The following is a 23,728-nucleotide window of genomic DNA, read 5'->3' as shown; positions in this document are numbered from 1 at the left end:
ATCCTAAGGTAACATTAACCAATAAATGTATATGGCATCGTTACTAAAAGCTATTTTTCATAAATTGATAAACGCAAGCCAGTATTAAAATATTGTCGTATAAATTTCGGGTATACTATAAATTTCTCCCTATGGAATTTCGTGTGTTGGGTATATATCTGAACTCACGGGACCGAGACGAGTTCAACGATACTCTACTTTTGGACCGGAGACGAAAAATAAAAAAAGTTATCATACTTTCTTCCGGCGATCGCGCGATGATAGGGAGTCGCGTCGCTCTCCGCTAAGTCGGTCTCGCTATCGCGATCGGGAGTCCCGTCGCTTGCCGTTAAAAATTGCCTTTAGTAGACGTTTCCCCCCTTTTCTTACTTTGTTCAAGAACTACCGTGAATCGATCACTAGTTTAGCACATGGCGGCGTGTGGTGGAGCCCATACGAGAGGTGAGTCGGCCGCCACGTTCGCTGCCGATAAGTAACATTAACCGAAATGGCGATCGCGCGATGATCGGAAGTCGCGTCTCTCTCTCCGCTCTCGTATCGCGTGTTTAACGCTCCGGAAGATGACCGTAGTCTGACGTCACGGTTTGCAAACTTTACCGCAAGATGGCAATATTAGCAACTACAGTGCCGTCTGCATGAGAGCATTAAAAAAGTATGGTAACTTTTTTATATTTTTGTTTCCGGTCCAAAAATAGGGTACCGTTGAACTTGTTTCGGTCCCCTGAGTTCAAATATATAATCAAAGTCCTGAAATTCCTAAGGAAGTAATCTATAGTACACCCTAAATCTCTATTATATAATGACCCCTTAATTGAAAAGATTGACAAATAAATTTGAATTTCGTTTTAAATTTGAAATTAAGTAAACAAAACGAAGAATAATATAGCTAGGAAACATTAGGTGTTTAGTATGAAAGATTTAAGACTTGTATTTCTAACATACAGTGTGTCAAATTACAGTTGGCAATTCCCAGCTGGCTAAAGCAAAAAATTTTCATGAGAAAGTCATAAAAGTTCGAGAATGTATTAAGGAGATTATAAAAATTTTCGATACAACAAATAAGTTAGTTTTAAAAACCACCAACACAAGAAAAAAATGTCGGGTATTGGCTTACTTAATCTCCAGACTTGAATCTACCTTGATATTCTAATATTTCTGTCAGACCTGATAAGCAGAATAGCACGCCATGAAAGTAATATTTTAAGGCACACATTGCATGCAACCGTTGAAAATGCTGTATTACGATTTCCGACAGTAGCAGAAAATGGTTCGTTTTCATGTTTTAAATATGTTTATTTCACATTAGACAGATAAGCTTGGTAGGTAATTGTTGTTTTATATATGAAGTTATGATTCTCCCCGTAGACGTCGTTTTTGGAATTAACCGTTTTTGTGTATAACATCTTTGTTATAGAAACGACTAAAAATATAAATAACATAAGAAAATGGTGTGGTGTATTCATTTAATTGTAGTTGTATCCAGAAGAAATCATATATTGGAGAAGCAAAAAAAAAAAAAAAACTAAAAATAAGATTAAAAGATCGTATTCGTGCAACCAGAGAAAATTATGCTAATTCCGCAGTAGCGAAACATTGTAATTTAAGAGGATGCGAACTAGATTTAAACTCAGTAAAAATAAAGAAATAAGAGAAAAATAATTATAAAAGGTAATTGTAAAGAACACATATATTAAGTTAAAAAAAAAACAAAATAAATAACAACACAGTAAAAAAAAATCGAAGGAACACGAAACAGCATTATGTACAGAGGGAGTGAGGAAAAGTATAAAAGGAAAAATCCAGTAAGGTTAAAGCAATGTTGAAGGGAAAGCGAAGGCTCGATGATATTAGTTTAAACCGATCTTTATTAATTTAATTAGCTATATTGTTTTAAAAGCAGGAATATGTTTGAAGTGATATTATTGAATTTTGCACTAAATATTGTCAATTTGGAAAATATACTTAAAAACCCAGAGATTGTAAGTCTTTGAAATGTTTCATTGTCAGGAATTTTATATTTTTTCATTTAAAAGAAAAAATATAAAATTCCTGCACTAATTGAAAGTGTTAAGAAAATGTCGATGGTAAGCCTGCTGATTGAGGTACCAACACGTTTGAAACTCAAAGATATCATGTATGTTTGAATGAAGTTTTGACTATACAATAATTTTGGTACAAAATAAAAACTTATCCTCGGAACTCTGTTATTCGTGTAAATATGCTAATTACGATGCTTTCCTAGTTTTCCACCGCAAGCATGCAGATGTGTTTAAATGCAACTGATTTATACATGAGTGATATTGTAAAAAAATTTCAATGCTATGTCGTTGACGTCGGATCTTCCAAGAAAAAATATACATCAATTATATATTGTATGTATTTTTTAATGTCATTTCGTCGGTTTTTAAGTTGTTAACCATCTGTCTCTAGCTGAATTATTATTATTATTATTTATTTATTTCCAAAAGAAGTTTACCCTTATAAGGGGGAATACATTTTCACAGTAACCACTATCAATTTGCTTTACATACTTGTAATACATACAACATATAAGTGTAATAATTAAAAAATAAACTGGTCTAACAAAACCACATAAGTTACAACAACGTTATTTGATGCATTTAGATAATTTGTGTTTGTTATTTAATGATACATTATTAAAGCTTTAGAACAACATTAAAGAACAATGATTAAGTATTACAGAGAATTTTTACAGTGTATTTAACAAAATAATTATAAATCTTATAAGCATCTTTTCTGCTGATATTATCTAAGTTATTTTTAAAGTCACAAAGTTGGGCTATCGTTACGCTTATTTATTATATCGTATAGTTTACGCAGATTGTTTAGAGGTTGGCAGTTTTGTAGCAGATGTAACACAAAAAATCTTCGGATTGACATAACTGACAATGAGTGTTTGTGAGATTTATATAAGTTTTATGACCTAAAGTAGAATTAGTTCTTGTTTTTTGGATTACATCATTTAATTCATCGATTGTGAAGTCAACACCCAAGTATTCATTGTAGGCTATTGTGTTATTTATTTATTTATTTATTTATTTATTTAGCATACTGGATTTTATTCCATGATGCGGGGAGCCAAACCATCTCCCAAAACAAAACACTTAAATACAATAAACATAATCAAAAAAAATTATACAATGATAGATAACAATTTAGTTGTAAAATAAATTATATAAAATTTACAAAATCAAATACAGTAATGAAATAAAGTTTAAAGTTAAAGTTCGGGAGCATCTGTCAATATAATACAAAATACCAAAAAATAGAAACCAAAAAGGCAAATTGCTTACCTATAAATAGAAAAAAATTAGTATCGAAGACACAGCACTGACAGATGCTCCCAAACAGCACCAACAACAAGGCTAGATTTATAGTAGAGGAATCACGCCCCCTAAAACAAAATTTTAACAAATTTTCTTAGAAAACAAAATACATTAAATTTATAACAAGGTTTCGATAAAATTTTAAGGAAAAAAGACCTGGTAAGAACTTCGCAACCAAAGATTTCTCTACGTAACACTTTAAGATGCCCACATTTAGCCAGAATATGCCAGGCATCCACAATTTCTTTCTCAACACAAAAGTTACACAATTCTCTCGAGTAATTATTTAAAAAGTTTAACGAATTACACCTAGCCTATAAATAGAAAAAAATTAGTATCGAAGACACAGCACTGACAGATGCTCCCCGTGTTATTTATTAATGAATGATTTAAATAGACTCTTGGTTAAATGTCTTTCCAGGTATCGAAGTTAACTATTTGCAAGTTTTTATTTATGCAAGATATGAGTCGATATCTTCTAACGGTAGAAACCATCTCTGTCCGAGACCATTGTAGAGTTTCCTTTTGCCGTTATCCATATATATGTAATCATTTATTAAATTTATTATTAGTTTGTACATTTTTTCACAATCCATTATCTATAACTTCCGGTATGTCACACAAATCGATTTTCATTACCATATCTATTTATTTTATATCGTATTGTTTGTTTTTTATTTAATAAGTTATCAGAATCTTTTTTCCAGAAAAAGTAAGAAAATTGCCTTTGTGGGAAGATGATCAGAGATATCATAGTTGATAATGGTAAAATCCAGGCAGCAATCTAATAAAAGTTCTGAGCATATCGTATAGTTAATAGTTGATTTTCCAGTATGGGTTAAGCAAGTGTATTCTGCAGGTATATCGGTTTTATTTCTTCCGTTGATTATATACGTTTTGAGATTTATTATTGCATCAATTAATTTTTGTTCAAGTATGTTTAAATGCTGCTCCTTCGAAAGGCGATTATTATGTATTAGAAAATTATTACCTTTATATTTGAAGTCTATTTTATCCGCAATCTTGCGGTAAAGTCGCCCAATAATAAGGAATAAAGGGTCATATATTGCCAGCTCTCCATTTGTTTGACTATTTCATTCAAAGCTATTATGTCGTCAGCTGGAATATAAGTAGGCATTAAAGTTATAAGATTGTTCGTAGTTTTAGCAAGAGGAAATTTAGTAAATTGAATAAGGTGCAGAATGAAATTATTACATTTTTTTGTTTGTAACATTTTGCAAAGATCTTTTCTCATTAAAATACAGAGGTCCACTTGGTCGACCTGCATCTATTGGGATTTTTTGCTAAAGCTGACTCTATTGTAAATTTTTCAAAGAAGGTTTACTTGTAAACTATTTCAGAAGTTATCCAGGTTCCGGTAATAGCAATAATGTCCGGATCGTGTTTAGAAATAAAGGCGTCTAAATGATGTATTTTGTATCTTAGTCCTTGACTATTCCAATTTATAACTGTGAAACATTGTTATTTGAGTAGAGTTTGCGGGATTGAATTTTATCTTGCTTGTTAAACTGTCATTTTGCTGCTTTTGCTATTCTTGAAGATGAGAGAAAAGTATCCACATTCACAATTTTTCCCGTGCTTAAACAATAAGTTGACTTTTCCCGGTCAATTATTAAAATATCATTGCGCAATTTAACTTGAGGATTTTGTTTACGTAATTCATAAAAATTTGGCAATAAATGTTTCTTTCTATTTCTTGAGTTATTAGTTAGACCCGGAGAAATGTGTACACTTTGCCATTTATCTAGTAGCTTTTGTTATTTTGTTTGTACGAAAGCAGAAAAAATACGATCTCTAGTTTGGTTATTAATAAACGTGATGATTCATATTGTTAAATTTGGCGTTTTCGATAATTGAGTTATCTCTAATATATCGTGTTCAGTTATATTTTGAATATATAATACAGTAGTAACAAATTTCAGTATTTCTGCTTTTGTAGTGGTTCTATAGTTCGGATAATTACACATAATTATGTTATTATAGCGATGTTCATTTATTAGCGTGTCCATTCTAAATTGAATGGAATTTTTTTCCGTTTGTAATTTCTCTACTTGTTGTTTCAGACTGTCAATCTGCTTTTCCATTTTTTCCCCTTCGTTTCTCGAATATCTTTGTGTATAATATCAAGTTCTTGTTTAATAGTAACCATTAGGTTAAAAAGTTTGTCGTTAGTGGGGTTAATGAAGTCCGATATTTTAGTCCAAAAGAACTGCAGTGAAAGTGTATGAGAGAGTGTCCGGTTTATTAATCGAGATTACGTCACAAGAGGTTGACTCACTGGACTGTTATTTGTACTAATCTGCGATAAATTTAAGTTGTAATTCATGTCACTCGTAGTTTCTTCTTGAAGATTTTTTTCTGAGCTTAAGTTAACGTCCAATATTGTCCTGGAATTTGATGAAGATGGCTGGTTCTTCTTAGTTTCCGGTCTGGCACGATTTAATGGAGGTTTTCCCCGTTTAGGTGCAGAACGTTGCATAATTATTATTATTGTTATTGCCGATATAACTTATCTTAAATAATAACAAACTAAAGTTTTTAGTAGTAAAAAGTAATAAACAAGAACAATTAATTCTTATACTTGGTATAAGTAACCGGGTGCAAAAAAAAAGTCGCCAACAGCCTCGACGGAAGAACACGCTCGCTCTTCTAGCTGAATTATTAAAAAAATTATTTTGTATTGACCCAAAATTCTTTGTATGATCAAAATTTGATTCAATCAAAAACTTATTTATGGACCTTTGTTAGTAATATCGTGTATGTGTTCAGGTGAAAAATAAAAACTGTTTTGTTTGTTTTTCGCACTGTGTTTACTTAATTTGGAGAACCAGTTATCTAGTATAAGAAGTCCTAATAATATGTCCTAGTTGACGAATTAAGATTCAATTAATGTTCGATACAAATTTATAAGTATATTTATTGTTACGTTTTTATTGAATGTGCTAATATTTATTATCTGCTTCATATATTTACAAAATATCCTAACAAGAACTATCAACATACAATTAAGTTTTACAATTTTTACACTCAAATAGGTTCTACAGAACAAGTCAAAATATTACAACATTTGTATGTAATTATCAGTTCACTACACTATAAGATTGCATACTACAGCAATCAGGTTACAATTTTATAGAATAATTCCTCAAATGCTTAAACAATTGTCAAAGAATTGTTTTTAATGTTTATATTTAAACCTGTATAACAAGTTTTATTGCTCACACTCGAAACTCCTTGTTTAAAAGTGTTGAAAAGTTTAACCGATGGTTACATTTTTCATTTCGAAATGTTTATTAATATTCGAAGAACATCTGTCCTTGTCCAGAACTCCTGTTAGTTAAATTAGAGAAGAGAAAACAGAATAAAACCCACTTATCAGCCTGACAAAAAATTAAATCCGTTCAAAAATAAAAACATTTTTATTTAAAAAGAAAGTCTACAAAATTTAATTTGAAAATCAATTTGCATGCAGGAAATGCGTATCAGAATCATTAAAGGTGCATAATTATTACAAAATAATTTAAGAACTTAATAAGCAAACACATAATTAAACGAATATACTGTACAGTACAATGCAATTAGTTTCGGAGTAGGAAGTTTTACGGTATCTCGACATTAGTTAAAAACAGATTTAACATGTAATTTTCTATATTAATAACTAAATGTTCACCCTTATTAAAAAATTTCGCTTTACGTAGAAAAAACCAGCAACTGATATTCCAAAGGGTCTTCCTCCAAATCTCTTCATGAAACAGATAATCTGAAATGATTCATTTATAAATATATCGATAATAAAATATTATACAAAATTAAATAAAGGCAATACCTTGAATTTATATTCCGGAGGAAGGTCAGAAGAATAGAATTTCTCAATTGAAATGAAATTGTCATATATCTGAAAAATACTATTACATATTAACTTATTCTGTTTTATTATCTGTTGATAATAACGATACTTACAATTGATGAGAATACGGATAGCGACCAAGACACACACAACGCTGCAGCGAGAAATGAAACTGAAAACACTGCAATTCCAAAACGAACACCTGCCTCCATTTCTGCGAATAAAGCAATATATGCGAAGAAACAAATTTCGTGCACAAAAAAAACATATATTAGAGGAAAGAGCATTTCCCACTTTTCGTTTACTTCTTCAAAAATCTGCCAAATGTCAAAAAGCCTCTCCATCAAATTCTGAACGTGGAATGGTGTAGGATTTTTTAAAAATTGCAACTCTGCAGCTAGTTTCTTCAACCGTTTTCCAATAATTGTAAACAACAATGCAAAAAACAAAAATACATATTGTACATAGCTGCTAACGCAATTAAACGATATTTGTATGGCAAATGTGCAAAATAATGCAAGTTTATTATCGTAGTATTGTTTGAGAAAAAAACCGTCACTTGAAAATGCAAATAGTGTGAAACATAATACAAGAAAAATTGAAAAACACGAAAGTGATGAAATAATGTATGGTTCCATTTTGTCAAAGAAGTCTTCTTCTTCCTTGTGTAAACGCAAAAAACGGTGAATGTCAATTTTCCTTCTCTTCAAAATGCTGTACTGTAGAGCCGCGTATAATGTAGCACAGGCTATAATTGCATTAATAAATAACAAATTATTCTTAAATACAGGAAACATATTTTTCCAAACATCATTAGAAGTCAGTAATATCAATGTGAAGATGATGCTGTCATCCACAAAAATATTTCGAGTACATTCGAGTAAAATCTTAACAGTTTGGCCGTTCGTTCGGTTTTTTTCTTTCGACATTCGCAATCTTCCACCATATTCAAACAGAAGACCTCCATGACAGAAAACAAAGGTTGAAATCTACTTGCCACACAAGTATCGAAAGATGGCTGCATTATTTTGGCTTTAATCTCGAGCTACTGCAAGGATATTGATATCCTAATCTAATCTAAAAAGTTCGTTATTGTCTACTTTGTTAGAGGGTATCAGCAACGTTCCTTCTTTTCATCCAACATATGCGACCAAACGTGTCAGAGTAACGTTTGACGTCGTTAGATATTTATTCACGAATTTTCCAGTCGATTTACGCATGACAGAAAACGTTATTGTCGATTGGTGGATGTAGAATTAAACAAGGCGGAGATTCATATTAATGAGACTTAATAAGACATCGCAGAGCTTTAATTGGGCAAACTTAACACGTCATTTATTGCTTGGTTTCGTTCTGTAATAATAACTTTTTTCTAAACATTTTCAATTTATATTAAACAATTATCTCGGCAGATATTTAAAAATGGATAACGGAATTCATAAAAAACAGATTTAATGTTAAAAATAAAAAAAATGATAACATATATATGTCATTTCCTTACATTAAAGGTACAGTATATACGAACAATATAGAAATGTTTTCAAAAAATATAATGTTGTACTAACAGTCAAACTAAAAAATAATAAAAATATCAATAAAATCAAAAATGAAGAAAAACTAGACGACGTAGATGTTGTATATGAGCTAAAATGTACGTGAAAAAATTAGCAATTTAGATAAGTAAACAGGAAGGCAACTCAACACTACAGAAAAAAAGCATCAAACTGCATTCTGGCTAAAAAATAACCAATCACCGTGGACAGATCATTGTAGCAAATACGGATGTGTCATTAATAATAGTAATATAAAAATAATCTGCAAAGAAAAAGATAAGTTTTAAGAAGGTTCACGTTGGCACAAATAAATAACTCTAAATCCGACAAATATCCGCGCAGAGAATTCAGTTCCAGGGTACGACGGTGTAGTACTGTATGATGCGAAAGAAATATATGAACCGGTGTAAACACACTTTGAATAGTAACAAGATGCAAACATCAGTAAATAGAGCCAATCTGATATACCATAATTATGTCGGGACATACTTAAGTGTATTCAAATGGAAAATACCAGTTAGTCAACTTTAAGAAAAATTTCATGTATAGTTTTTCATGTGTAAATTTCAAATAATGTTTAGTTGCAGACATTCTCTGAATTTTGTGTCAGAAAGGCCCCTGCAGCAACAAAACGTAACGTTTGCATAACATTTTTATACTTAAATGTTACACATGGGATATTTGCTATGGCTAACATCTAGGTATAAAACTGTTTACGGCATTCAAATACAATTCTTGTTTTTGAGGGTCATCACAATGGTCTTGATCTTTTCCTAACTCGCAGTTTCATGAAAACGTTTAGAGAAAATGTTAGTGCTACGAGATCGCATTGAGATTTTTGATCGATTGAAAATTGCGCCGTTGTTTTTTGCAGCTGTCAGTGCTGCAAGTTTATAGTGGAAAACATTCCAACAAAGACTTACTTATGGAAATAATTGCGACCAGTGTGGCAAGTCTGTATGCAGAAATTGGTTGAGTTTGGTGTGTAACGTCTCTCTAGAAATAGAATTCAATTAGTATATTTAGTTCTGTTTTCTCTGTATTTAGGTAAAAAAAAAAAAAAAACAACTTAGTAAGTAAAATTCTTACGTGTTCAAGTCTCTTTGTTGTTTACTTTTTTGCCCTGTAATCGTTAATACATAAGTAGAATAAAAATGGATTGGAAAGTACTGGGTTAAAAGCTTTTACTAAATATCAAGTTAAACTTTAAAACATAAAAGATTTACCTTATAATATGTAAATTTATTCCATGTTTTCATATATTTTAAATATTTTCCTTACGAATCCACCGAAATTCTTATTTCTGACAGGTAAATGGACCTGTCGATTCCATGATTTTATATCAAATACATTGAAATACATACGAACATAAAAAATATATTAAGAAATTAATAATCTTTCTTGAGACATTTTTTCACGACTTTTGGCTACTTTAAACATAGATTTTATAATTGAATTACGCGGTTTTCATGCAGAAACACAAGTAACGAAAATTGCTATGAAGGCATTAGCTTAATTTTGTACGGTGAAATGGAACACGACAATGTAACTAAAGGGCGATATGCCAAAGAGGAATACTTTCAAAGTTTTGTTTCTGTGAGAAAGTGACTCTATTCACATCTTACGAAACGCTGAAATCTTTACATCCAGCCGTATGAAAGGCGCCAACCTGAAATCATATAAAAGTGTTAAGTAGAGTTTTCAATATGTTAGTGTTAGTTATTAAATAGGATTCATTTTAATTTATTCACGAATACAGGGTAAGTCATCAACGAGTTTTAGTGTCGTATTAATCTGTGCTTTGTCTCAATGAATCATATGTCTTTTCTACAACACACCAAAACTCCTTGCAAAACCAAAGCTACATAACACAATATCAATAAATACAAACTGTATCATTTTAATTAATTGTGATTTAAATGTACAAGAACGTTGTCTATAAATATGAGTTATACAATTAAGAAGTTTTATTATTTTCATTTCTACTAAAACTTGTTTTTTATTTACTTGTTACTTGAAAAACGTTTAAAGTACATAAATTAATAGTTGATTTTAATGGGTTTTGAAAAGTCCTTTACTTTTTGTAATATTCACTGTTGCTGTGTAATCAATATTCATTGATTTAAACAGACTTCTCAGAATATTGATTCTAGAATATTCATCATTAAACTTATCCCTCAATTTGCTCGTTTTAAAAGGTAGTGGGCATTAATCAGAGGGAAGGTTCTTCATAACATCATAATAAAATTAATTTAGTCTTTTCAGTAATAATTCATTCGTTAATTTACACTAATCGATAGCTAAATTCTTCTTAACATTCCGTATATTAGACTGCTTGTTAAAATGGAAATATCTGTCATGGCATAATTTACCTTCTATTTTCAATTACATCCATTACGTACTTACACTAAATTATTCTGAAAACGTGACATGTATTAAAGGCAATTGGTTTTATAAGAGAAGAACTTTACATGATTATTTCGCATTAAAAAATATTTTGTAAACATCACTTCTACATTAAATTGCATCGTATATGAATAATTTAAACATAAAATAGATTTTGTCCTTCAATAAATGAATACGGCATCGTTACTAAAAGCTATTTTTTATAAATTGATAAACACAAGCCAGTATTAGAGTATTGTCATATAAATCTCTATTACATAATGGCCCCTTAATTGAAAAGTTTTACGAATAAATTTGAATTTCGTTTTAAATTTGAAATTGAGAAAAACAAGACGAATAAAATAGCTATGAAAACATAGATATTCAGTATGAATAATTTGAGAATTGTATTTCTAACACAGTGTGTGCAAAATTATAAAAATTGAATGTTAATTGAATGTTAATTAGAAATTATCTCTCATATTAAAAATTTTAATAAGAATTGGCATGTTAGTCGGTTCGAGTTTTCTGTATCCGAAGTAGTATCGCTCCAGATTACGAAAAATAATCTGGGTTCTAGTTTTCATATTAAACAGTAGTACAGTATTTTGTTTCTTTTCCTTGTATTCAAACGAAACATGAAAATATTCAAGTGCAATTAAAATAATCAAAATTTATTGATATGAACAATTAAAACAATTACGAAAATGTCTATGTACGTTTAAGACAGAAGAGACATTATTTGGATTAATTAATTTTTCGTAAAATTCAATTCTATCATAAATTTACATATATTTCAATTTATAGAAATTTGTGTAAACTTAATACACTTTATTAGTGTTTCTGTATCGCATTTGTTATAATACAGCTGTGATTTCAAAGACCCGCATTAATAAATGAATACCATTATTCAATAATTTTATTTATTTATTTACTTACTGAATATAGGTTACATACCATCAAGTACCTAAGTGTATATGACAACTAAACTCTAGCGTTGGTTGCGGGTTTGCGCCTCACTAACGAATTTTGCCCACGTGGCGTATCTCTAAATTTCTTTGCATGTCTAACCCATGAGTACGGCAGTTTTTCAATGAAAATCTTTTCGGAAAGCATCCCTTATTGGCAGATCGCCGTTGGTGTCGCATTTCCTGATTCCATTCATCTCATCTCATGAATTTCTGAAGTCATTGAGCACGTTGCCCGTTAAAGCTGAATAAGCAAATTATTCGAAATAAAAACAACTATTTCATTCACTTATCTATTTACATTACAGTATCTTTAGCAGAAAACTCTTAGAATTGTTGGACACTTGAAACGAACTGAATTATTAAATAAGTGTTTAAATTGTTCACTTAAAGCGTTACATAACTTTATTAAAGTTCTTTCAGCATAATATCAATTCAGTGTAAGCAACTCTTTTAAGTGGTTGAGGATTTACAGAACATGTTTTTGGCAGACGAATAACTTGCCACAGTCTTCGACAACGAAAGCCTGTACCCATTTATTGGATTCCAGCAGTGCAAAAATTCTGAAAACAAGCCAAAAATATGATAAACTCGTTTGCGAAGAACATCGTGCACCCATTTGCAATGGGTACGAAAATTAAGAAAGAAAAAAAAGAAAAACACATAAAAAAATACATGTTTTTCCAAAACACACTTTCGGTTTTGTTTGTACAAAACAAGCTTTTCTGGTTATAAAATCTTCAAATGAAAACATTCTAGTGATCACTGCAGCTTATCCAGCATTTTTATTTTTTATTGCAGGTATCATCATAAAATAACACTATTGCAAGATTTTAAAATTAAATCTACAGTCAATTACGAAACAACTTTAAGTCAATTAGACATCATGTAATGTTTTGTGGTAATTTTTTTGAGAGTTAATATTTTGCTGTTTATAACAATTGATTTCTTGTAGGTTTTACGTCATGTGAAAATTATTATAATTTGACAACAGAAATTTACAATACTATATCATATAGTAACAACTGGATGTAAATTGTATCCATCTACTTAATACCTTTAATGAATATAGAAACCTGTCAGTATAGATATAAATAAAGAAATTAAATTTTATATTTTATTAGTTAAATCCCATCAATTGTGATAACTTAGTTGGTATTATCTATGTAGAATTTGTGTAATAAAGCATTCTAATGCTGAAAGTTAAATGACATGTTTGGCTGACCGCAAAATTTCAAGCTATTAAGAATATAATCAATTTATTAGTTGCACATTAGATTTATACAGGTTATCGCGAATTTAACTTCATATTTTCAAGCTGGCAACAGCGAAAATTTGATTTAAAAAAGTTGAAAGTTTGGCAATGCCTTAATGAAATGATAAAAATTTTTATACAGCAAAAACGGTTAGTTTTAAAAACCACATATACGTGGAGTATCATAATCTCATACATAACAACAATCAGCTACACAGCTTATCTGTGTAATGTGAAATAAACATATTCAAAACATGAAAACAACCATTTTCTGTTAGTATCTGGAATCGTAATACATCATTTTCAACGGTTGCATGCAATGTGTGCCTTGAAATATTACGCACATGGCGTGATATTTTTCTTTATGGTCTTACAGAAATGTTATAACATCAAGGTAAACCAAGGACTTCAGATAGCATCACAGCCAAAAATCGCATAGATTGAAGTCTGGGGATCTTGCAAGCCAATACCTGACATCTTTGTCTTGTGTTGGTGGTGTTTAGAACTAACTTATTTGCAGTATTAAAAATTTTATAATCTCCTTAATACATTCTCAAACTTTTATGACTTTCTGACTAAAGTTTTTTGTTGTAGCTAACTGGGAAATGCCAACTGTAATTTGGCACACTGTGTGTTAGAAATACAATTTCTAAATCTTTCATACTGAACATCTATGTTCTCCTAGCTATTTTATTCTTCGTTTTGTTTTTCTTAAGTTCATATTTAAAAGGAAACTCAAATTTTTTTTCTTCGTGAAACTTTTCAATTAAGTGACTATTATGTAATAGAGATTTATATGAAAATATTCTAATACTGGCTTGTGTTTATCAATTTATGAAAAATAGCTTTTAGTAACGATGCCATATTGATATATCGAATGGCAAAATCTATTTTATGTTTAAATTATTCAGACACGATGCAATTTAATTTAGAAGTGATGTTTACAAAATTTTTTGTTATGCGAAAAATTTATGTTTGCATCTTTTCTAATAGAACCAATTGCCTTTAATACAAGTCACGTATTCAGAGTATTTTAGTGTAAGTACGTAATGTATGTAATTGAAAATAGATGGTAAATTATGATATGTCAGATATTTTCATATTAACAGGCAGACTAATATATGCAATGTTAACAGGAATTTAGCTATCAATTATGGTAAATTAAGGAAAAAATTATTACTGAGGAGACTGAATTAATTTTATTGTGATGGTATGAAGAACATTCTCACTAATTAATGTCCATTACCTTTTAAAACGAGCAAATTGAAAGATAAATTTAATCGTATTGTGCAGAACTAAAAGTTAAATACCAATTTATTTTAAAACAACACAAAAAGCATAAAACATAGAAACAGAAATAGTAAAAAATATATCGTTCATATTTCTCGATAAATTCTTTTTATTTTTGGAAATTCTTTATTAAGTGATAAATGTTAAGTTTCCTTCTTTTAAAAATGCTAACTTGTGTTCTTCGTACAACGAAGAACACAACGAAGAACGTAATAAATTTCATGTATAAATTGTTATTATCAAATACCAGAAATAAGTGATTGCAGAAACTTCTAGAAGTTGTTGTCATTGTTGTAAACAATAACATTATTGTCCAAAAAATATTTCGCGTACATTTTTATAAATATTGTAAATGTTGTGTATTCGTCTTGATCTTTTCTTTCGACAATTGCATGTCAATATACAAGGGCGTCGCCAGAAGGGGGCAGAGGGGCTGTTGCCCCTCCCTAGACATGCGAAAAAAATTATTTAAATGCTAAGTCATTTATTGCCCGATTTATAATTCCCGCGCGATGCGACCTGAAACGCACACCTATGCGTGTTTATGTTGAATGTAAAAACGATGCCATGCATTTGTAATAAATATAATTTTTTTAAATCATAAAGTGACATATCTTTTCTATAATAAGGAAGATATTATAAAAGAAGTAAAAGAAGCAGAAGCATATAGTGTATTAGCAGACGAAACAGCTGACATTTCTGGAACAGAACAGTTATCTATTGGACTGCGTTATTTTCATGAGAAAAACAACGAAGTCCAAGAAGTGTTTGTTGGATTTGTTGAGCTAAAAGGTCTGGATGCGAAATCTATCGCACAAACCATTGATGAATTTTTGACAAAAGAAGAACTTATTCCAGTAAAATGCGTTGGATTAGAATTTGATGGTTGTTCGACAATGTCCGGAAAAGAAGGTGGTGTACAAGCAATCTTACGCAAAAAATACACTGAAGCTTTGTTCTTTCATTGTTCTTCGCACAAACTAAATCTAGTAATCAATGATCTCAATGCTCTGCCTGAAATTCGGAACACCATAGGAACCACGAAAGACATTATTTCATTTTTTCGGGAATCAATTTTGAGGAGGAAGTTAATACCTAATATTTCCACGCTCTGCGAAACAAGGTGGAGCGAGAAACATAAAACCATCAGAGTTTTTAAGGATAATTTTCATGTTATAATGGAGGCCTTAGAAACTTTATCGCGTGATGGAAACAGTGCGACTCGAAATCATGCATTCCAGCTCCGTGCCGCCGCTTCAAGAGTTTCGTTTATTCTGTGCCTTTTGTTGATAGCCAAATACTCGGTTTTGATGGAACCCGTGGTAAACGTACTCCAGTCTGTAACTTTGGACGCGATCAAGGCCTCGCAGCACATTAAGAACATTATGCAATTGCTTAAAAGACACCGCGATGATGCCGATAAAGTCACAGATGAAATTTTAAGGGATGCTTTTGTCATTGCAAAAACACTCGGACTGGAGGAGGACATGACATCAGTGCCGCGCATTTTTGGAAGACAAAGTTATCGAAGCAACCATCCAGCAAGAAGTCCTTCAGAATACTGGAAAAGGTCTTTAATAATACCATACCTGGACTCCATTATTAATTCTCTTAAAGGACGATTTGCAAAAGAAAATACTCCATCATTCGCATTATCTAAATTACACCCGGCGCAAATGCAAACCATGTCCATGGAAAGTCTCACAAAAGCTTGCCAAACTTTCTCTCAATTTTACGATTTACCAAACATAAAATACGAAATTGAACTGTGGCAACAATTGTGGCAGGATAAACCCAATGTAACTGAGCTGGCCGTTGTGGATGTTCTAAAAGAAACGAAAACTTTCTTTCCCGAAACGAGTAAAGCGCTAAAAATTTTGATTACTCTACCGTGCACAACGTGTACTGTAGAGCGATCCTTTAGCAGCCTGAGACGGATGAAAACCTGGCTAAGAAGTACCATGGTGGAAAGTCGCCTCAATGGTCTTGCTATGATGAGTGTCCATAGAAAGATCATCAATGAAAACATAAAAGATTTTAATAATAAAGTAGTAGAAAAATTCACCAAAAACCCAAGAAGATTATGTTTTAATTAAAATAATCTTCTTAAGCTTCTTAAAATTTATAAATCGTTTTTATTTTACCTACATACAATTCATATCTTCTATCAATTTATATCATCTTGCCCCCCCTGGCCCATTGGCTGGCGACGCCCTTGTCAATATATCTAACCGAATACTTTCATAACGGAAATCAACGGTTGCAGTTTTCTAGCAATACAATTTCTGTGTGATGAGAATTTCTCCTACGAAAGTGCAAAATTTATTTCTACGTACATTCTCGAAGTTTATCAAACAGCTATTAACTTCAAATCTTTCGTTTCAATACACTCTAAAAATTTAGTAAAATACTCTTTTTGAATATGAAATGTTTGCGAAAATATAGAACTTTATAACATCGCTTGAAGTTGTTTTCGGTCTACTCGAATGCTTTAAAGTGAAGGTATATATAGCAGAAACTGGCTTTGGTTAGTAGATTTGCACATTTACAAATAAAATGAATTGAGTATCGTCATGTATCAATAATTTTAAAACGAATTATGTTTCTGACTGCAGAAATAACTTCTTAGCCTAAAAACTAGTCGCGATCAATATTTAATGTCATTTTTAATACAGTATTGGTAACATACTTTATATATTATTTAAAACTTTGTGTGGAACTTTTATTAGTTTTACGCAAAGTACAGCTAAAAGTATTTAAATATACCTGAAATTTTTCGTACTAACACTTACCAATTTTTTTTTGTTTTGTTGTTATCAGAGGATAACAAGAACAAGACTGTACTAATCTTATTAATTTCCACGTATTACTAATGATAAAAATATGTCGAACAGAGTGTTTAGTACAGCTAATTGGTTCTAAAAACAGGACCGTGCACATCGACGTTGTTACGTTAATTATCTATTGCAAACATTATCGTTAGGAAATATGATAATTATGTAAATTTAATTTCGAGACAATTACTATATACGTTACCATTACTTTTATTTAAATAAATAACTTTACATGTGGACTTCACGAGAAAACGACAAGGCTGACTTGCACATGGGTTGTTTACATTAAAGACAAAAAAATTGTCGAATTATCGGGCTATAAGCTTGATGCCGCTATTAAACTAGTCAAGGTAGACAAATCAAGAATACTAGACAGCAAAAGAAGTACTGCAATCTCGAAAACGAACTAGAAATCTCCCAAGCTACGGGTGAAAAAACACATAACATCTGTTTTCTCTTAGATGCATTAAACACGACTCCACTCACATTAATTGAATCGGAAAGGGCATTCTCTGTAGCTGTACTTTTCATTACTAGAATAAAAATCAGATTGAGTGATCGGAGTATTGACCATCTTTGCTTTTTAAAATCTTATTATAAAAATATACAATAATATTTTGTATTGTGTTTAATTTAAAAAACGAAAATTATCTTTCAAGTTACAAGTTTGGTCTGAGGTTTTTTTTTCAATTTTCAACTCAATTCAAAGCATTTTTGTTGTTGTATGCAGTTTCCACGAAACTTTAATAAATTTTTTCTATATGTGAAACTTTCTACGTAATTCAAAGGTAATTTATAATATATATCTTACCCAGTTTTATTAATATGATTTTGGAGGTTGAGGAGCGTATTAAATTACTTTAAAAATAAAAAATAATTATATTTGATTTCATAATAATTTATATACCTTAAAAGTAATTAATTCTATCTCAGGTTTTTCCGGTATCCGGGGATACATTACACTATTATCCCGGAATCCCGGGACAAACAAAAGATCGAGAATTTAGAAGCCCAAGTGCCAATCAAAGCTACGTGCTTCAGCTGTTAACGTACTGTACAAATTTTATTTTTCAATTAAAAGTTGTCATTTTTGATATATTATATAAATTTTTTAACGACAATTATTGTAAATTTGAATTCACTTTTACTTATGTGGCAGAAATGATTAAATTTTAATGTATCAGATTTCATCATAATTAGTATATTTTTGCTCTTATAGATCAATTCTACTGTCTTACTGTTTTTAGTGTACATAAACCGCTAAACGTGTTTCAACTGATTTTCTGCTATTATAATACAACACATATATTACATCGTTAAAATACGGCTAGAACACTACAACATCAAACAAACATAATTCATTTTATTTTTAGAAATATGGAATAAATGTTCATAATTATTTTAAATATATGCTTTCCATTTCAAATTCATAGTAGCTGTTTCAAAATAAACATGAAATCCGAAACTGGATAAGGAAACCATAACTGCAGAAGCTCCCGATTAACAATATACAAACTTCCACTCTAAACCGGAAGTCAGGTTATTTTAGTTAAAAGGCTTTTCTCCGAAAGCAGTTGAGTAGATGACCAGAACAATTCTATTGCTATAGGAAAAGTATTGATGTACAGGGGCAACCACTACTAATTCGACGTGGAAAGCATATATTTTAAATCGTATAATTAACAATATCATTAAAATTAGACTCGGAATACTATGACGATGTCACAATAAGTAATTGTTCGTTTAATATAAAATATCCTTTTATTTGTTTAAATAAATAGAGAAAATTATTACAAATAAAATAATTACTAATCCTATTCAATTTTCGAAAGCAATGTCTAATCGATGTTGTTCTATTGATATGCAAGAGAGATTCTTGTTCTACTGCTCAGCAGGTTTCGTTCTTCAATTACTGGAAAGAGGGTGTAGAGAAAATAATGTCGTATAACTGTTTTGACACTAAAGTGTTAAACCCTGATGAAGCTACTTCTTCTCGAAGTAAATTGTCTGCGCTCGAACGAAAGATACAACAGATCTGTTTGTTTTTAAAGATGAGAAATTTTGGTTAATGTAACCCTTGGTGCCAAGATAGTGGTTCGTCTCTGATTCCAGCAAGGAAACAGTGGGACGCACGTTCTAACCTAACCTATTGTAATAATTTGGTTGCTAATAATTATGGTAATTTATCAGAATAGGTTAGGTTAGAACGTGCGTCTCACTATTTCCTTGGTGGAATCAGAGACGAGCCGCCATATTAGCACCAAGGGTTACATTAACCGAAATTTTAAACTATTCAATCGCAAATGAAACATTCAAATAGATTCAAAATTTCTTTTCTTTTCCTTGCAGTTTGTTACTGACTATTTGTTAAAGACCGCATTTTGGTTTAATGAAAGAGATTAATGCCCCTAGTAATGTTCAAAATAACCACTCAGTCGGTTTGACGAAACACAAAGTTTATATTTACAATATAAATGTACAAAATAATACAGATTAGAGTCACAATTAAATATGCACAAACACTAATCCAACGACAACCGACTATTCCCGTATACGTTCGTCGAAAGAAACTCCTTACGACCTCCACAGACTTGTAATTATAGTAGGTAACGTTTTTGGAAGTTGAAGGAGAACAGAACACGTGAAACAAATAGGTTAACTTCACCGTAGACGAGATCCGGGATATGATGAACCGGAAACTGCTGTAAATGTCATTACTAGTGAATTATAGTCCGTTAAGTGCACAATTAGCTGAATTAAACAAAGGTTAGTGCTAAAATGTTTGCCTTTTATAATGGTTAATTGTATTGCTTGTATAATTTTTGCACACTTATGTAATTGTTCAAATTTCTAAAAATATGTAATTAATCGTCACTTTACAGGGCAGTTTCAATGTATTTTGAATTGGGTGAAAAAGATTTAACCTTTATTAAAGAAGAAACACAAAAGGAGAAGGACATTAAAGGTTTTTTAATCAATTTGATTGATTCTCCGGGTCACGTAGATTTCTCATCAGAAGTAACTGCCGCTTTACGTGTAACTGATGGTGCTTTGGTTGTTGTTGATTGTGTGAGTGGTAAGTAAAATATGATCTATAATAAAATTAATAATTGCAAAATTTCTGGTGTTGATGTCAAATTCTCATTTTAATAGGTGTCTGTGTACAAACTGAGACTGTGCTTAGACAGGCTATTGCTGAACGTATTAAACCCGTACTTTTTATGAATAAAATGGACCTTGCTCTGTTAACTCTCCAGCTTGAAAAGGAAGACTTATACCAAACTTTCCAACGTATTGTAGAAAATGTTAATGTTATCATTGCAACTTACAATGACGAAACCGGGCCCATGGGAGATGTTAAGGTTAGCATTTTTCTGGTTAGCAGTAATGTCGATGTAACATTGTGTAAAATTACAACTTTATTTTAGGTTGATCCATCTAAAGGAAGCGTAGGATTTGGTTCCGGTTTACACGGTTGGGCATTCACTCTTAAACAATTTTCCGAAATTTACGCCGAGAAATTTAAGATTGATGTTGAGAAATTAATGAACAGATTATGGGGAGAAAACTTCTACAATCCTAAATTAAAGAAGTGGTCTAAGAAATGTGATGAAGGTTACAACAGAGCTTTTTGCATGTTTGTTTTAGATCCAATTTATAAAATATTTGACGCAATCATGAACTATAAGAAAGAAGAAACTGCAAGGCTGCTTGAGAAACTGAATGTAGTTTTAAAAGGAGATGATAAAGACAAGGAAGGAAAAGCCCTGTTGAAGGTAATTTTAGAATTATATTCCAAACGTGCTTAAAACCTTTATAATAGTAAATGTGTGATTGTTGTATATTTTGATAAGCTTCAGATAATACAATTTCTCAATTTAAAATTTACAGGTTGTCATGAGAACTTGGTTACCAGCTGGAGATGCTCTTCTTCAGATGATAGCAATTCATTTGCCGTCTCCCGTGACGGCACAACGCTACCGTATGGAAATGTTGTACGAAGGTCCTCACGATGACGAAGCAGCTGTTGGTATGTTTTTTGAATTTTTAATTTTTGTATAAATGAGACAATTTTAAATCTGATGTATTTAACCATGCAGCAATCAAAAATTGTGATGCTAACGGACCACTCATGATGTACGTATCAAAAATGGTTCCGACATCTGATAAAGGAAGATTTTATGCTTTCGGTCGTGTTTTCTCTGGTACTGTTTCTTCGGGACAGAAGGTCAGAATTATGGGACCTAACTACACACCAGGAAAGAAAGATGACTTAGCAGAAAAGGCTATTCAAAGAACTGTTCTTATGATGGGTCGTAATACAGAGCCCATTGAAGATGTTCCATCTGGTAACATTTGCGGTTTAGTTGGCGTAGATCAATTTCTTGTAAAAACTGGCACAATAACAACTTACAAAGAGGCTCATAACATGAGAGTTATGAAATTTAGTGTCAGCCCCGTTGTGCGTGTAGCTGTAGAACCACAAAATCCATCAGATCTTCCAAAGTTGGTTGAAGGTTTGAAGAGATTAGCAAAATCTGATCCTATGGTTCAGGTAAGTCATCTTGGTCAGTTCCTGGATGTTAAGAGAACTTTTTTCATGATTTATTATTCCTCTTAGTGTATAATTGAAGAATCTGGAGAACACATTGTTGCCGGTGCCGGAGAGTTACATCTTGAAATTTGCTTGAAAGACTTGGAAGAGGATCATGCTTGTATTCCACTCAAAAAAACTGATCCAGTTGTATCTTACCGAGAAAGTGTGTTAGAAGAGTCTAGTATAACCTGTCTGTCTAAATCTCCTAATAAGCACAATCGTCTATATATGAAAGCTATGCCTATGCCTGATGGTCTTCCAGAGGACATAGATAAGGTAGTAATGAACTTTTTAATTAAGAAAGCATCTATGTGATTGATTATAAACTTTATTCTTAATTTTAGGGCACTGTCAATCCAAGAGATGATTTTAAGGCTCGAGCTCGCTATTTATCAGATAAATACGAATGGGATGCTACCGAAGCACGTAAAATCTGGTGTTTTGGTCCAGAAGGAACAGGTCCTAATCTCCTAGTAGATGTAACTAAAGGTGTTCAATATTTAAATGAAATCAAAGATAGTGTTGTTGCTGGTTTCCAGTGGGCTACTAAGGAGGTGAGATTTAAAAGCTTAAGATTTGTTGTTCAATTAAAATGTTTGTTTTTAATTAAAATATACATTTTAGAGTGCACTATGTGAAGAGAATATGCGGGGTGTAAGATTCAACATCTATGATGTCACGCTTCATGCAGATGCTATACATCGTGGTGGTGGCCAGATTATTCCAACTGCTCGTAGATGTCTTTATGCTTGTGCACTTACAGCCTCCCCGCGCATTATGGAACCAATTTATTTAGTAGAAATTCAGTTAGTGTCCCGAAAATGCTGTCGGTGGTATCTACGGCGTTTTGAATCGCAGAAGAGGTCACGTATTTGAAGAGTGCCAAGTTGCAGGAACTCCCATGTTCATTGTAAAAGCTTACTTGCCAGTAAATGAATCATTTGGTAAGTATTGTTACTTGATACTGGTAAATTCTTGATTTGGTATTTTAATTATGTAATTATTTGCTAGGTTTTACTGCTGATCTCCGTTCCAATACCGGCGGACAGGCATTCCCTCAATGTGTATTTGACCACTGGCAGATCTTGCCTGGAGATCCAATGGACGGAAAGTCTCGCCCATACCAAATTGTCATGGACACAAGAAAAAGAAAAGGTCTAAAAGAGGCTCTTCCCGACCTTGACCAGTACTTGGATAAACTATAAATTATGTGAAGCTTAGACCAACATGCTGTTAGCCTGTTTTGTTGATTGAGGCATTTTTGGCCTGGGAAGATTAATATATATATATATTAGTTGGACCCAAGCCAGCGTGGTTGTGGCTCAAAGTGTATCTATTATAAATGTATAACACTTCCCCGTGAGGGAATTTCAAAAAATTCCCTTCTTAGTGTACATTTCTGACGTACCTATATGAAAACGCAATCAAAACGCATCTAAAATAGTATAATAAAAGCCGAGTTCTTCACAGTAAGCCTTAATCCCGTCACTTTTCCCGCTAGGGAATATCGAAAAATCCCTTTTTAGTGTATATTCTGTTGACGTAACCTATTAAAACGCAATTAAAAACGCAAAAAACCGCATGTAAAATAGTATAATAAAAGCCGAGTTCTTCACAGTAAGCCTTAATCC

General features: G+C 31.6%; 3 protein-coding genes across 3 annotated transcripts in view; 2 read left to right on the top strand and 1 right to left on the bottom strand.

Annotated features, from left to right (window-relative positions):
• Positions 1–16,762, top strand: part of LOC136990641 (52 kDa repressor of the inhibitor of the protein kinase-like) — a 32,614-nt gene extending 15,852 nt beyond the window's left edge. The window contains exon 2 of the mRNA XM_067289031.1: positions 15,296–16,762. Coding sequence (XP_067145132.1) covers positions 15,296–16,762 — 1,467 coding nt within the window. The remainder of the gene's footprint in view (positions 1–15,295) is intronic.
• The window catches only part of LOC136990652 (uncharacterized), a 194,309-nt gene extending 175,080 nt beyond the window's left edge, over positions 1–19,229 (bottom strand). The window contains exon 1 of the mRNA XM_067289042.1: positions 19,219–19,229. The gene's annotated coding sequence lies outside the window, so the exon portion shown is untranslated. The remainder of the gene's footprint in view (positions 1–19,218) is intronic.
• A 1,138-nt stretch (positions 19,230–20,367) lies between these two features.
• LOC136990649 (eukaryotic translation elongation factor 2-like) lies at positions 20,368–23,369 on the top strand. Its single transcript, XM_067289039.1, is given in 10 exon segments — positions 20,368–20,576; positions 20,654–20,862; positions 20,929–21,276; positions 21,392–21,530; positions 21,601–22,055; positions 22,122–22,373; positions 22,442–22,651; positions 22,722–22,907; positions 22,909–23,041; positions 23,109–23,369. Coding segments are annotated over 10 exon segments (2,310 nt in total). The 5' UTR covers positions 20,368–20,392; the 3' UTR covers positions 23,303–23,369.
• Positions 23,370–23,728: the final 359 nt, after the last annotated feature.

This window comes from Centruroides vittatus, unplaced genomic scaffold (genome assembly GCF_030686945.1).
Source record: "Centruroides vittatus isolate TY-2023 unplaced genomic scaffold, ASM3068694v2 scaffold_996, whole genome shotgun sequence".
In the NCBI taxonomy this organism is placed as follows: domain Eukaryota; kingdom Metazoa; phylum Arthropoda; class Arachnida; order Scorpiones; family Buthidae; genus Centruroides; species Centruroides vittatus.
This window is presented reverse-complemented; position numbering and strand designations above follow the sequence as displayed.